We start from the raw sequence: 14,960 nt of genomic DNA, 5'->3' as shown, positions 1-14,960 counted from the left end.
TGTTCAACTCTGCCTCGTCTCCTAGATGCCCAAATTCACCATTGCCTCTGTTTATTCCTCACACGGTATTATCCAGATCAGGCCTAATTTCAGTAAAGGCGCCATAGGTGCACATGCTAGCGGCATGCAAAGCAAAGAGACCACCTGTAAAATCGCTTATAGCTCCACCCCTGAGAGACAGAGATCCCTTTTTCTCCAATTCCAACATCACGCAATAAGTGACAGTTGCGTACGTGAGAACGTCCCTTCAGTCACATGTGGAGATGCGACTGAAATGCGCACAACTCGGCATCGCCCATAGTTGCATAGGACTGGTACGGGGGCATGCACAGAGCAAAGTCACACAAGATGCGCTGCACACATGGGCGTACATTCAACTCTGCAACAGCCCCGAGTGCAGGTGTCATTTATTTCACAATCTCTGCAGAAGATACGGAGCTCACTAAAATCCAGGTCAAGTGGTTGCCAATGGCTATTCAATATGCCATATAGAGATGCAAAAATTGACTAATGATGACATCAGCCAGATTGTAGATTTTTTTTTTTTTTTTACAGCATTTACTTTAATTGTAATTAACATGGCAATAATCTAACAATCACCCAAATATTGTTATTCAGTACTGAAAACTTTGATAAGTGGGTACGTAAGTTAAAAAACAAAAGACCCAATTGTACCCAAAAGTAAAAATATTAATATTTTTTGAAGCCAATAGTTATCCGCGCATAATGGAATGTGCGCCGTTACTACATTAATTACTATAATTAATATACCATAGGCGGAATAATGACATCTGGTCGTGAGACCTGAAATTTACAGCATCTCTTAAAGGGAATGAAAACCACCTGCAGCATCACAATAGTTATTGTGATAATGTATGGCTGGGTAGCAGGACGTACCTAGCAAAATAGGTTGTTCTACGGCAGGAAGTGAGATCATCATGTGATGCTCACACCTTACCTCACTTCCTGCACAATGTCGAATTATACTGTAAGCAGCCCACTTGTGGGCACAGCCAGGATCCATGAGAATGCATCCCAGTTCTTTAGCTTCTAATTATTCCATGGAGGTATACAGTACAGTTCTTCCCATTGTATCCAGCCTGGGATGAGAGGAATACTGTTATTTAAAATACCAAATGAAATTATATTTAGTTTTATTGCAATTAAAATGTATGTAATAGTGAGTTTTCATTTACAGGCACAGAATGCCCTGTGTAAGACATTATGTTAGCCGCTGTATGCCTAGGGCCCCTAAACAATACATGTGTCCTTTATTATATAACTCAGAATGTGACCCTGTGTTTACATATTATCTGTCAGATTTGTGTCGCCAAAAAAAAACGTTGGCTCGTAAGTGACCAAGCGATTGCTGTGTAATCCTGTGTTGAGAAATGCATGATAAGGCTGAATTTGCTGTGACTTGTCCATATTACATATCCCCTTGTGTTCCAGATAGAAGTTTGCTATCAGTGCCTGTAGAATACATGTGGTTCATATGAGCAATATTGCTGAGAAATGGCAGAGCATTGGCCCGAAACGCTACAGTTCCTCAAAAAGAGAATATTGTGCTACATAGAGCATCATTTATATCCATCTAGAGAAGTCACTGACCACGTAGCTTTCACATTGTCCTCTATTGCTAGCTCGTCATTTGGCAGGAGTGAGTGACACCTCAGCTTGCACCCTCCCACACCTATCTATTCTTAGATATAACTTGTGTGGCAGACTAGTATAGTTAATGCCTTATAGTTATATATGATATAATGTATTAATCAAATCTGCCATTTAATGAATATGTAAGTTTAGATGACAATTCACTATCACTTCTAATTAATATTCAAATAGGGAATGTAAGCAGTACCACTTGTAACCAACAGGTGGTGATAGACTACCATCCTTCTAGTGCTGGTTTTTAGATCCTTGCATACTAATGTATTTTATTTTGTATGAGTGCCCCCTCCCCCAGTATTCCAGTTCCAAGGGCCCTCTAAAGAACTGAAATCATTGTATTTTTGTAGCACAATATTTTCTTAAATCATATTGTAGATCATTATATATTAATGTGCTTTCTTTGTATTATACATGTTACAGTAGCCCATTTAGGGCCCACCTGAGGTGCCTACTGGTTGCTCTAATGGCCTGTGGGCCTGATTCACTACGGAATGCAACTGCAAATGTAATTGCGATTACGCACACAGTTCAACTGCGATAGTATGCTAATCCACTGCAATCGCTATGCTGTCGCAGCACTACACAAGGACGCCCACTTTACTTAGCACACATTATTATTATTATCATTTATTAATATGGCGCCACAAGTGTTCCGCAGCGCCTTACAAAGTACATAGACGAAAAAGTAACCATTGACTTACAATACAATACAGGACATGGATAAACATTGCTATATTAGTGACATTAACGCCCGCATAAGCAGCCAAGTGTTAGTTGCCCTAGTGGCTAGTAAGAGATAAATTAAATTACAGTAGGGAGAAGCACAAGAGGGTAGAGGGCCCTGCTCGAAAGAGCTTACATTCTGTAAGGGAGGGGAAGACAAACAGGAGTGACACAGAATGGGGTGGGCCGGGAGAAAGGAAGATGTAGCAGCAAGTTAGGATGAGAGCTGGAAGGCTTTAATGAAGTAGTGGGTCTTAAGAGCTCGTTTGAAAGATGGTAGAGAGGTGCAGAGTCTGACAGGGAGATGGAGGGAGTTCCAAAGGTGAGGATCCATAATGTTTAGCAAGACTGCGATAGTATGCTAATCCATTGCAATCGCTATGCTGTCGCAGCACTACACAAGGACGCCCACTTTACTTAGCACACATCCATAATGGTTAGCAAGACTGCGAAACCATCGGTACAATCGATCACCATCGCAGCCTCACACACACTTGCACAAACTCTGACCTTATTTGCTAACATCCATGCATGCTATGAGTCCTCAGACTGCATACGGTATCGCAGTGGCTTATTTATGCACGCCCCTGCAATAGCGTCTGAACGCACTGGCATGCCTGCTTTTCGCAGACCACCCCCTCCGTCACCTTCCACAAATGGCACTTCCTGTCTATCACTCTACAGTGGGTCTGCGTAGTCACTGCGATCGCAGGCCCAAACGCACCAGCCGGTCCGCGCACTGCGATGCATGTGCAGAACTAAAACATACACCCGATTGCATGTGTAATCGCAATTGCGAATGGTAGTGAATCAGGCCCTTTGTCAGCTTTACCTATGACTGACTAGTCACTCAGTGCATTTCTCAGACAATATTGAATGTTCCTCTACCTTTGTGCTGGTGTGCTCTGTCCACTGAGCGTGGCTTGTCAACCCTCCGGAAATGTTGATGTTAATCGCTTCCATTTGCCCCCTGGCCGCTGTGTGCAGGGCTATTTTAGTGATGCCTGGAACACCTTTGATTCCCTCATCGTTATCGGCAGCATAGTAGACGTGGTCCTCAGTGAAGCTGATGTAAGTACACCCCCCTCCTCCCGTGTCTGCCATCTCTCTGTCTTCTGTTCTGTGTCACTACTTGGACAAGTCACAGACATTTCTAACGCTTCTCCCCCCCTCTCAGGCTCTATTATTTCCACGTTATCTGCAGGTTCCATGTTATTTGCAGAGCTACAAGGTTCACATAATACCAGAATAATACACAGGCTCTCAGTATGACACTGCTAATGGGATTTATATGTTGAGTTATTTCTTGTACAGCTGATCTTCAGTTATTAAAGTAACGGTTATTTTCATGTTTTATGAATACTTTGATGCCCCTGTCCGGTGGATGATACGAGGTGTAAGTCTCTGTCAGTCTTGACTCTGCTCTCATTTCTCTCTTGTCTGGTTCTGTCCTCACCTCCTGGCCTAACAGCACTATTTCACTGATGCTTGGAACACATTTGATGCCTTAATTGTTGTCGGTAGCGTCGTAGATATTGCTATTACTGAAGTTAATGTAAGTAACTGACGTAGCTTTGTGTTGTGTTTCCATGTTGTGGCCTGATAGGTTCTCCATCTTCAGACACCTTTATCTTCTATACAGAATTGTTTATTTCCTTTGGCGTTGCGTACTGTATGGCTATAATTCTAGGGGTATATTTACTAAAATGCGGGTTTATAGAAGTGGAGATGTTGCCCAGAGCAACCAATCAGATTCTACTGATCAATTATCTAGTACATATAGAAGATAATAGCTAGAATCTGATTGGTTGCTATGGGCAACATCCCCAACTTCTATAAACCTGTACATTAGTAAATATTCCCCCTACTGTGTATGCACGGTTGTACACAATGAACAGACCTGAGCATATCTGTTGTCGTACAAAATAAATAATTAGAAAAAACAAAACACCTAGAAGATAATGTTGTCTGCAGGTTGCCTTTCCCTTTAGCCTTCATTTGTAACTGGGGAGAATAATAAATGTCAGTGGTGAATTATGAGCTTCCACACATATTTACACAGTGATTTAGAATTCAGCTGGCACAGGCCACGCTCACAGTTCATACTTGCCTGATCTCCGTCAGTGGCCGGTGGTGGGTACTGATGATGCACTTGGGGAGGGGAGGTTCAAAAACGTTTGCTCTAAATCTTTAAACAATGTAAATGTGACTCGCCTGCAGCGCAGCATGATTTTGCCGGGGTGCAAAACTGCACTCTCTGGGGCTGATTCTGAGATGCGAGCACTTTGCACCTTGGTAAAACCATGCTGCATGGCAGGTGGGGCTGATGTAAAATGTGCAGAGAGATTTAGATTTGAGAGGGGCATGCCCATATTCTGATCTAAATTGTAAAAAAATAGCATTTGTGGGCTACATGCAAAATCAGCCAGTATTTACCCTGCATGCAAAAACAATAAGTGTATTTGTACCCCCCCTTGCATTGCATTATGGTTTGTTCCAGATACAAGTTTACTTGCTTTTTTTTGCTCCCTACTTAGGGGGGGGCTTCAATTAGGTGTGATTATCTGGCCCCCGCGAGTAAGTGTGGCTATATGCCGCAATTACGGTACCTCAAGACTTGCATATTTTCGTTCGCGGCCCTAAAAATGTGTGAATCCGGCGTGAGTCCAAGCTGCGTGTAGGGTGGTGAGTTCTCAGGGCTCTTACACGCCGTAGCAACAGCAACTCGCCCCCTTTGCATGCCAGAGCGAAATAAACGCACCTAACTAAATTCCCTCCCTAAAAGGTATGTTTACTAAAGTGCAAATTTTTAGAAGTGGAGATGTTGCCCATAGCAACCAATCAGATTCTGCTTATCATTTATCAGTCACCTTCTAGAAGATAATAGCTAGAATCTGATTGGTTGCTATGGGCAACATCTCCACTTCTAAAACCCGCACTTTAGTAAATATAACTCTAAGGCTGGGTACACACGTAAAGATTTTCTGTCCAACCATCCAACTAGTTGATTGGTTGGAATGAAAATTTGGTAAGGTATGAAAGTAAATGACAATCAGCAAATTTGCTCTCAAAAGCCAGAAAATGGACAAAAACTGTTGTTTGAGCAAATTGTTTAGATCAAACATTTAACAAACTTGTCTGACGACCATTTTCATTTGTTTTCTGGCATTTAGGAGCAAATTGCTGAGTATCAGTTACTCCCATACGTTAACAGATTTTCATTCTAACCAATCAGCTAGTTGGCTGGTTGGACAGATAATCTTTACGTGTGTACCCAGCTTTAGAGTCAATTCCTCTATCTGGATATACTGCTAACCATTAATGAGCCCATAGTTTATAATATAGGGCCAAATGTAATAGGGTGAGAGTTTAGAAAAAGTGAGCGTTTAGCAGTAATCTGTCACATTGGTTGAGTTTTATCTTCAAAACGGGAAAAAATCTGAATGAAATTTTAAATTGTGAGAGTTTTTTGAGTCTGAAAAACATGTGAGTTTGCTCTGTTCTCAGACTCTATTACATTGGCCGAGATTACAAAGTGTGAGAACACTCTGACATTTTCTGCACTCTCACCCTATTACATTTGGCCCATAGTGTTAAAAATATTAATGAAAACACAATTTTGAAGTTTTTATGGGTAATTATGATCATTCTCATCTTTATTATTGTTGTTTGTTTTTATTACCGATAGTTGTCACTGCTGCTTCTTCTGAGCAAGACTGACTTTCTTTTTCTGACACCTGTTATCATGTACCCTGTTGTCATAAACCTGTACCCCTCACTCCCCTCACCGGTCACCATGATGTGTTACTGAGAAGTCCTGATGGGCTTACATTGTCCCAGCAGAGCAACAGGGGGATGTGGTGCACACAGGCCAGCTTGGCTATCCTACTTTTGTTTCTACTCCAGAAGGTAGAAATCGTCAGGTAGGATCATGGCCTCTACGCTGCAGGACCCCCCTGACAGACGTGCCTTAGGACTAGAGCTCATGTTTTGTTTTGAAGTCACCTTCAGATAAATTTGATCCATTGGTTTATACGTACCGTCCTGTGCTGTTAGGTTTTTGTTTTCACCTTTTATTTTATAATATCATATACGTCATCATGTCTACCTGTCATAGTACTTTATATTTGTTGTCATGGAAATGTCCTTGGAGATAATTAGGTTTAGAACTCGCATTGAGCTCTACCTAATTACCGGAGGAATGTATCTATTTGGAAAAGCTATAATTCATGCGATGACAGCTTTTCGGGAAATAGTTACATTTCCCTGCCTGCTCTAACTTACCGCAGCATGTGCCGTTATGGTCACAGAATCGGCGCATGTGCAGCACTGCCTACAGCTACGGTAATTGAATATAAAATCTTATGTCCCCAAACACCCCCCACCTACCTGGCCGGCTGTCATGGGCAGCATCCGCGGACCCCGACCTCCCGCCAGGCCCTGGTCTGCAGCGGCTACAAGGGGACAGGACGGCCAGGCAGAGAGGGCTGTAAACTTTTTTCTATTTTACTTTACTATGTTCTCCCCACTGCAATGCTGCTGATGGTAAGCGTCTCCCCTCTGTTCCCCGGGGGCACTCGTAAGTGCAGTTAATTGAAGAAGCACTTACTAGTGTCACCGGGGAACAGAGGGGAGACGCTGCCCGGTAGCAGCATTGGGGAGGGGAGAACCCAGAGCCGGAGCCTGAGAAGGGGCCAGGGAGTGACGGGGGACCTGCCCAACAGAAAGCAGGTAAGTATAAGCCTTAAGCTGTAAGCCACCTGAGAATTGCGTACAGTAACACCATCAAATTCCAAAAATACATCATTTTTGGAATTTGATGAACAGCCTAATTTCTACATCCCTGTACTACAGTATGGGGAGTGTGGAAATTAAAGCAGATGTACTTAACCAGGAGATAGTGATATCTCCTGTGTTAAGTGTGTTAATGAAGACTAAAAACCAGTAATTAAGGAATAATGTCCTTAAAACCATTATTTTAGTGTTGATGAATAGGCCCCTCAGTGAGGGAGAACATACGGCATTTAGGAAAAATTGCAGGAGGGCACGAATAAACCATTTAATGTTATCTGAAGGTGGAACAGGGCACATGTAACATTATAAGGGAAGCTGAATGTTTTGTATTGTTTAATCACAAGATGATGAGAAGCTACAGATATGTGTAACTATTTCCTGCAGGCAGGAATATCCCCGAGGGTATGGTTTCAGTGCTTTCCAAATACGGCTAGAAAAACATGCTGTAAAGTCACTTTTAGCCAGCAGGGGGAGCATTTCTTCCATTTGAGCCTTTCTATAAGTCAGTGTGCTTTATAGAGTGTATGAATGATTTGATGCAAATACGTCTTAGCTAGTTGCTTAGATGTAGTGTTCAGAAATGCAGTGCTTATACATGTTGCATATACGTGTATATATATATATGGGTTGGTGTTGAATGTGTGACGTTTGGGAGCATATCTTGAACAAATCAATTTATGAAGTTATACCTATGAGTAGTAAGTTTATTTGTAGTCGAGCTTGTATTCAGTCTAAATGTTTCCAGAACCCGTAGCGAATCCTAATACTTTAGGTAACTTATGTTTTGTTTCTGCGTTAATGTCCTACCAGAATTCTATGGCTATAGGATCCACATAGAACATTTACTATTTCAAGGCAGCGATATCCCACTGGTCACATGACAAGTAAACTTCTGTTGTTATATGTGTTACATAGTTACCTGGAAATGGTTATGTGAATGGCTATGATCCTGTCATGTGACCAGAGAAGAAATGTGCCTAGGCCAGAAAGGGTGCTGCATCATATAGGAAGTGGATAGGGATGTAATGCATAGTAGATCATTTTACATCTATGTTTGTTCCTCTTCATTACGTTACAATGAATGTTTTGCATGTGCACACTGAGCTATAATCACTGTCTGGAATCCTTCTATGTAAGATTTATATCTCTAAAATATATAAATGTTAATGCTATATACTAACACTGCTTTACATGCCTAATACTGTACCCTGTTTCTGTGTTCCCCAGTTGTCATATGTTTGTTGTTTTCTTACTATCATATGTCTCAATTATATATCTTTGTAAAGTATTTATTTGGGGCCTGATTCTAAGTCGGAGGCCAAGTGGCTGCGTTTGCATGAATCCGCTGGAGCCAGATTTAAGATGGGTACACACTATAAGATTATCCGTCCAATCTGATTGCTTGGAACAATATTCTGGTAATGTATGGGAGCAAATGACAATCCACCATCACCTGAGAACGGACAAAAACAGTAGTTCGGACAAACTGGTTAAATCAAATGAATGTAACCAATTTGTCTGAATGACCATTTTGGTCTGTTTTCCAGTATTAGGTAACAAATAGGTGATTTGCATTTGCTCCCATAGGTCGTGTTCCCGCTAGGTTGTCTTTGTTGGGTACCATGCCCTGCCTGATTTTAAAACACTAAAATGCGGAAATTAGTTTTGAATTAACACCTGAGTGGGCTATGCAGGATATTATGCCAACGTCCGGATCGCCTTGTCCCCCTAAAGGTGCCCGTCAGCTATTGCAGCAGCTGCAAAGAAAACCATCCTATCCCAATGGATCGCTGCTGATACTCAGATACTCACTCTTTTACAACCTAGAATATCTTATTTGTTCCATATGGACTGGCTGGAATTATCTCTTAATAAAGATAAAGGAGCAGATAAGTTTTTTACCATTTGGCTCCCCTATGTTTACACATTGTCCTCTCAGGTCAATGATACGCTCCGTGCTGCAGTCCAACTTACAGCTTGGTATAATGAAGACATTTAGGCCCTCATTCAGAGCTGTACGCTCTGAGCAGAGCACACGCTCTGAATGAGGGCCGGCCTCCATAATTATGGAGCGTCCTCCTGGACGCTCGTATAGCTGTGGGTCACCACCCACAGCCTATACGAGCGTGCAGTTTGATGGCCGCGATGGTCTTGACCATCGCGACCATCGCCACTGCGTGCCGGAGCCTGCGGTTGAGGTTTTCAACCGCAAGGCCCGGAGTGATTTTGGCTCTATCAGAGCCAAAATCACTCCCACTGACATCACTAGTGATGTCAGTGGGCCGGCTTCTGACGGTAGGCGTTCCCTTGGGAACGCCCCCGTCAGGGAGGCACGCCCACCAAAGGGGGCGTGCTGTCAATCAACATCGACAGCACGCCCCCTTTGATCAGACACAACGAGCGAAGGAAAGTCCTTCGCTCGTCGCGTCTGGCGCATGCGCACGATGGAGCTCCCGCCGTCGTGCGCATGCGCAGTGCACAACATCGACCCACTTGCAAGAGGACAGCCGCTTGCGAGTGGGTCTGAATCAGGCCCTTAGTCCACAGGTGCTCCCCCCTTTTAAAATTTTTTAATTTATATAATTCTCTCTGTTCTCTGGGCCTGATTCAGACCCGCTCGCAAGCGGAAATCACTCGCTGCGGGACTCACTACAAGACGGGGCGGCTGTCGATGTTGATCGACAGCTCGCCCCGTTTTGTAGGCGGGGAGGGGGGTGGCTGGCCAAACTGAGGCGTTCCCGAAGGAACGCCTGCCATTTGGGGGGGGCCCTACTGACATCACGAGTGATGTCAGTAGTGAGCTTCCTGCTCTATTAGGTGGGTGGTCACCCACAGCTTAGCGAGTGGCCAGGAGGCCGGCTCCATTAAAAAAAAAAAAGCCCTGATTTAGAGCGAGCGCTCTCAAAGAGCATCCGGCTCAGAATTGGGGCCTCTGTCCCCACTGCTGCGTTATTTTGTTTGACTTTGCTGGCCTTATCGTGCCTGGTTTGTGGTTTTGTGACTCTACGTTCTCCATGGACTCTGTTTTGGGTTATTTCTGTCTTCCTTTTGATGTCATGTTATTTCTTGACCGCTATATTGTAATGTTTATTGCATTCTTACAATAAAATATAAAAAAAAACACTAAAATGTGCCCTGCCCTAATGGCGGTGCCCTGCTGAAACATCGTACCGGGCGCCATCCCCACCAACGTGCCGCAGTGTCCCGCGGGGGGGTAGTTACAGTAAAGCACCCACCGACAGGTGAATTGATGTTCACGCTGCAGAGAGAGCTTTGGGGGCTGCCCAGCATCTCCTTGAGTGCTAGACACACCCCTTACAATGATGAAAAGGTAACCACGCCCACGCGTAAAAGTGCCCCGTTTACCGGCAAGCGCAAATCCATCCTGCCAATGAGAGTATCCGTACGGTTTCAAGCAAGAAACTGCCCACTGTTTTGCCATCCACAGCTGAACCTGTCATCATTAGTATAGGCACTGGCACCTGACCCATCATACTGGGTGCAAGAGATGTAAGCACGACTCAGAATATTTAGATGCACGCCCACAGTACTCTCGTGCGTGCGGCCACAGTTGCCACCATGAAACGCCTATTTCAGGCAATGATAGATATGGCCAAGATCTGGCAGACCCCAAATCGTCCGGATATGCATAAAAATTTGTACTATGCTGAAAATTTGCTAACTGCAGCCATATAAGGAACTGCTTCCGACTTAGAGTCAGGCTGTTGATGTTTAAGTCATTTGAATGCACTCACTGGAAAATGCAAGTCACCTACTGTATTGGATAGAGGTTTACATAGTGTATCTGAAGCTGTAAAGAATTTAAAATCAAACTCATTGCATGGGCTGATTCAATAAGCGGCGAGGTCCCAGTAGTGCCATCACGTATAACACTGTGCTCACTTTTGCTTGCACTTTAGATCACAAATGAGCAATATTTGCATTATTACAGTTGCTCAGAAACATAATGCACAAGGCAACTACGGAGTCTTTCACCTAATTGAATTGGCCCCATAATATTTAAAACATGCTGTACCAATTTGTAGTTTCTATTTTTGAAGGTAAATGTAGTTGTTTTTAATTTAGATATACAGTACAATCTGCAAATAGAGACAAATATACTGTAGACAAAAACTATATTTTTACTTTAGAACATTACAGACCTACTATATATACTTATAAAAACATAATTTTGTCTGCTCCCAATCAGAAACAGTTGAGATTCTAGAAATTATATAATTCAGTTTGCTTTATAGAATAATAAAATAGTTTTAACACAGGGTTATGAGAATGGTTTTCTTCTGAAAGTTTAGTTCTTTTGTACTGCTTGCCCCAGTGTTATCTAAGCAGGATGCCAGGTCATGGAGAGTACCTACCAAGAAATTCCTGCATGTCACGCCTATATAACAAGTGCAACTTTGCAAAGAATCTGATGTATTTTATTTTGCTAAAAAGCCATCATCTAAAATCCAACTGCACATTATTAATTAGATATACCCACAACATGGAGAATAATCTAACCAGTTGTCATGTTTATTTTATCCTTTAGAAATTTCTACAGGCAAGTATGTAACACGTGTGAAATATATAGCTAACAACACAAAGCACTGCGTGTTCTAACCTATTTGACTAATTAACATATCTCTCACTTGAATCCAGTAATAAAATTCTCCCTTTTTTCTAAACACGTTGATCTTTCTTCTAAACTTTACACTTTGGCTACACACAGTAGAGGCAGCCATTTTGAGGACAGTGATGCTTTCTAGTGTTAAGATAGATGAATAGTGGTTCAGTCCACAAAATGGCTGCCTCTTTTGTGTGTCAGTACTGAGTACACTTTGAAAGATAGAACAGCTCTCTTCCTCACATTTTACTTTAAAATGCCACCTTCTCATATTGCATGTAAGGCACAGTGAGAACGGTGCTGAAGGGGCCATCACAGCACACAGTCTGCATGTGTTACACTCCACCCCAGTCTGGCTAGCGTGTTGCTTTAAATATGTTGTGAATACCATAGAAACCTGTAGTATCTGTATGACTGGTCAGCTGGTGTTTGTGCAATAAGTAGTGTGTGAGAACACAGTCTGGCGCTCATTAAGTGGATAGTTAGCTGCCCAATTAGAGACCTTTTGTTTCACCCAAAAAACAAAGAATAACAGAAATATATTACATGGTTCAAATATTGGCGCTTTCATCCACATATGCAATCACATCATCAAAGTTCAACTAAACAAAGATATAGAATAATACTTTCTTCTCCTTGTAGTGCTTGTTCATTGACCGTGTCAATGAACCTCGTGTAATATAGTTTATACAAAACACATTTTTATTTAACAAACGGTACAACACATAGTCACATTCCAAAAATAGTTAGACTGGGGGCTTTTACCAGAAAGCAGTGTTATAGGTGCATGTAGATATAACAGGTGGATTAAAGCTCCGGAACCTCACCAACTCAACATCTAGTCTCACCGGCTACTGGAGCAGACTCCTCTATCACCTAGTTAACTCCACTCCAACGCGTTTCGAGCTATGGCTCTTCTTCAAGGCTGTGTGAAGTGGAGCTCTAATAGAATCCCGTTTATAGTATGGTGGGCAATCATTTCCTGGGTCACAACTATTTAAAGTGATCCCAAGTAAAAACATAATATGGTATATATACAGATACTCATATATATAAAATAATAATTTCATGAAAAGTCTCTGCAACAGTATTATGATCACTGTTTTCGAAGGAGGAACATATTTGTTTGGTCAACCAAGAACTGAAAAATTATTCTAGATGGGGAGCATTGGCACCAAATCTATAGGTTTACCCATGCAAGTTGTAGTAGGAATGGTCATCGATAGCCCCCAAATATGTATGTACAGACAGCGGCTGCTATTCGCCATCAGTGAACATCCATCGATGGTGAACTTAGTAACCATTGGTGTCAGACTATCAATGATCAATGACATCCCTAAGTTGTAGTTCTGTGTCCATTTTGGAAACAGCTCAAGATACTAACTAGATGGTACAGGTGCCCGAGTATTCTTAAGAAGATGGTACCTGACATCTTTTACGTAAACTGTAGATGTAATCTTGCCCCTGATACACTCCTTTAGTTCTGGTGGTACCGTATGGTTTCCAGTTGACAGGTTATTTGTGTAGGCTAAGGAATATCAAAATAATGGGACTCCACACTCCCTTCACTCCAGAGTTCTGGATTCTGGCCCTGATCCAGAGCCGGACGCTCTGACAGAACGCTCGCTCTGACTCAGGGCCGTCCCTCTGAATTTAAGAGCTGCCTCCTGGCCGCTCGCATAGCTGTGGGTGACCACCCACAGCTATAGCGAGCGGCCAAATATGATGGTCACGATGGTCAAGACCATCGCGACCATCGGGCTTGTCACGAGACCCTTGTGGTAGGGTCTCGTCTGCCGCAAGCCCTGGAGTGCTTTTGGCTCTATCAGATGTCAGTGGGGCCGGCCCCAGACGGTAGGCGTTCGCATGGGAACGCCTCCGTCTGGGCAGCCACGCCCCCGGCACGCCCACCAAAGGGGGCGTGCTGTCAATCACCATCGACAGCACGCCCCCTTTGGTGCGAGACCCATAGCGACAGCTTGGCCGTCGTTATTCGGGTCTCGCGCATGCGCACGATGGAGCCGGCTCCGTCATGCGCACTTGGGCAACATCGACCCGCTTGCCAGCGCTCGCGAGCGGGTCTGAATCAGGCCCTCTGAACCTTATTAATATGCTTATATATATTTTTTAAAAAAATTATCCAAAAACACCTCAGTGGCATAGCAAGAGGTAACACTGTAGTTAGAAATCTACTCCCCCCTACCATTTCTCAGTGGTTCAAGCAATTTAAACTCTATACAGTTGTAGAGACCTCATTACCTGGACCTTATACAGTCAGCGTTCGCTGCTACATAGAATGATTGGTTACAATATAGTATTCTAATTGCTTCAGGTTGCTTCTACTCCCAATCTTCGGTGATAGGTCTCCCTCTGGACTCTAAAGGTTTTCCTGGGTATTCACTAGTCTACTAGGTTATCATCTATTTCTTATATAGTCTCTGCTACACACAAAACTCAAACAGGCTTCTTTGGTAGTGATTTTGTGGTATCCACTTCCTCCTTAATCTATGACCATTGGTTGGTCGCTGACCTTGAGTAGGATACCAGTACCATTACACACTCTCTGTTAGTTTGGGTTGTAGAATAAAAAAGAATGTCAGACTAATGAATAATACATGTATCAATAATGTATTAAAAGCTGATATATTTACATTTTGAGAGTAAAAAATGCAGATGTTAGTGTTCACTTTACGATTTTTTGGGCAGGGTGCTGATCTGTGAGCAGGCCACATTTTAATTTTGAAGGTCAAAATTATGGCCACGGTGCTATAGCTGTGTGGCATATGAATTGGGTGCACTAATATAATGACCCTCAGACCATCCCATCTGCCCCCATCAATGCCTCTCAGACCATCCCACATGCCCTCATGAATGAAACCTCAGAACATCCCACATGCTCTATCAATGCCCCTCAGAACATCCCACATCACCCATCAATGTCCCTCAGATCATCCCACATGCCCTTTTATTGCCCCTCAGAACATCCCACATGACCTGTCAGTACTACTCAGAACATCCCACATCCCCATCATTGCCCCTCAGAGCATCCCACATGCCATCATGAATGCCCCTCATACCATCACAGATGCCCCTAAGACCACCTCACATGCCCCATCAATGCTTCTTAGAACATCCCACATCCCCAACA

The 14,960-nt window shown here is 43.1% G+C and overlaps 1 protein-coding gene across 1 annotated transcript in view; it reads left to right on the top strand.

Annotated features, from left to right (window-relative positions):
* CACNA1D (calcium voltage-gated channel subunit alpha1 D) overlaps positions 1-14,960 on the top strand; it is a 417,969-nt gene that overhangs the window by 322,738 nt on the left and 80,271 nt on the right. The window contains 1 exon segment of the mRNA XM_088478679.1: positions 3,866-3,949. Within this exon segment, the coding sequence (XP_088334805.1) occupies positions 3,866-3,949 (84 nt within the window).

Source organism: Taudactylus pleione, unplaced genomic scaffold, assembly GCF_031769625.1.
Source record: "Taudactylus pleione unplaced genomic scaffold, aTauple2 ptg000217l, whole genome shotgun sequence".
Classification (NCBI taxonomy): domain Eukaryota; kingdom Metazoa; phylum Chordata; class Amphibia; order Anura; family Myobatrachidae; genus Taudactylus; species Taudactylus pleione.
The sequence above is the reverse complement of the archived record's forward strand: the minus strand, read 5'-3'. Positions and strand labels throughout refer to the sequence as shown.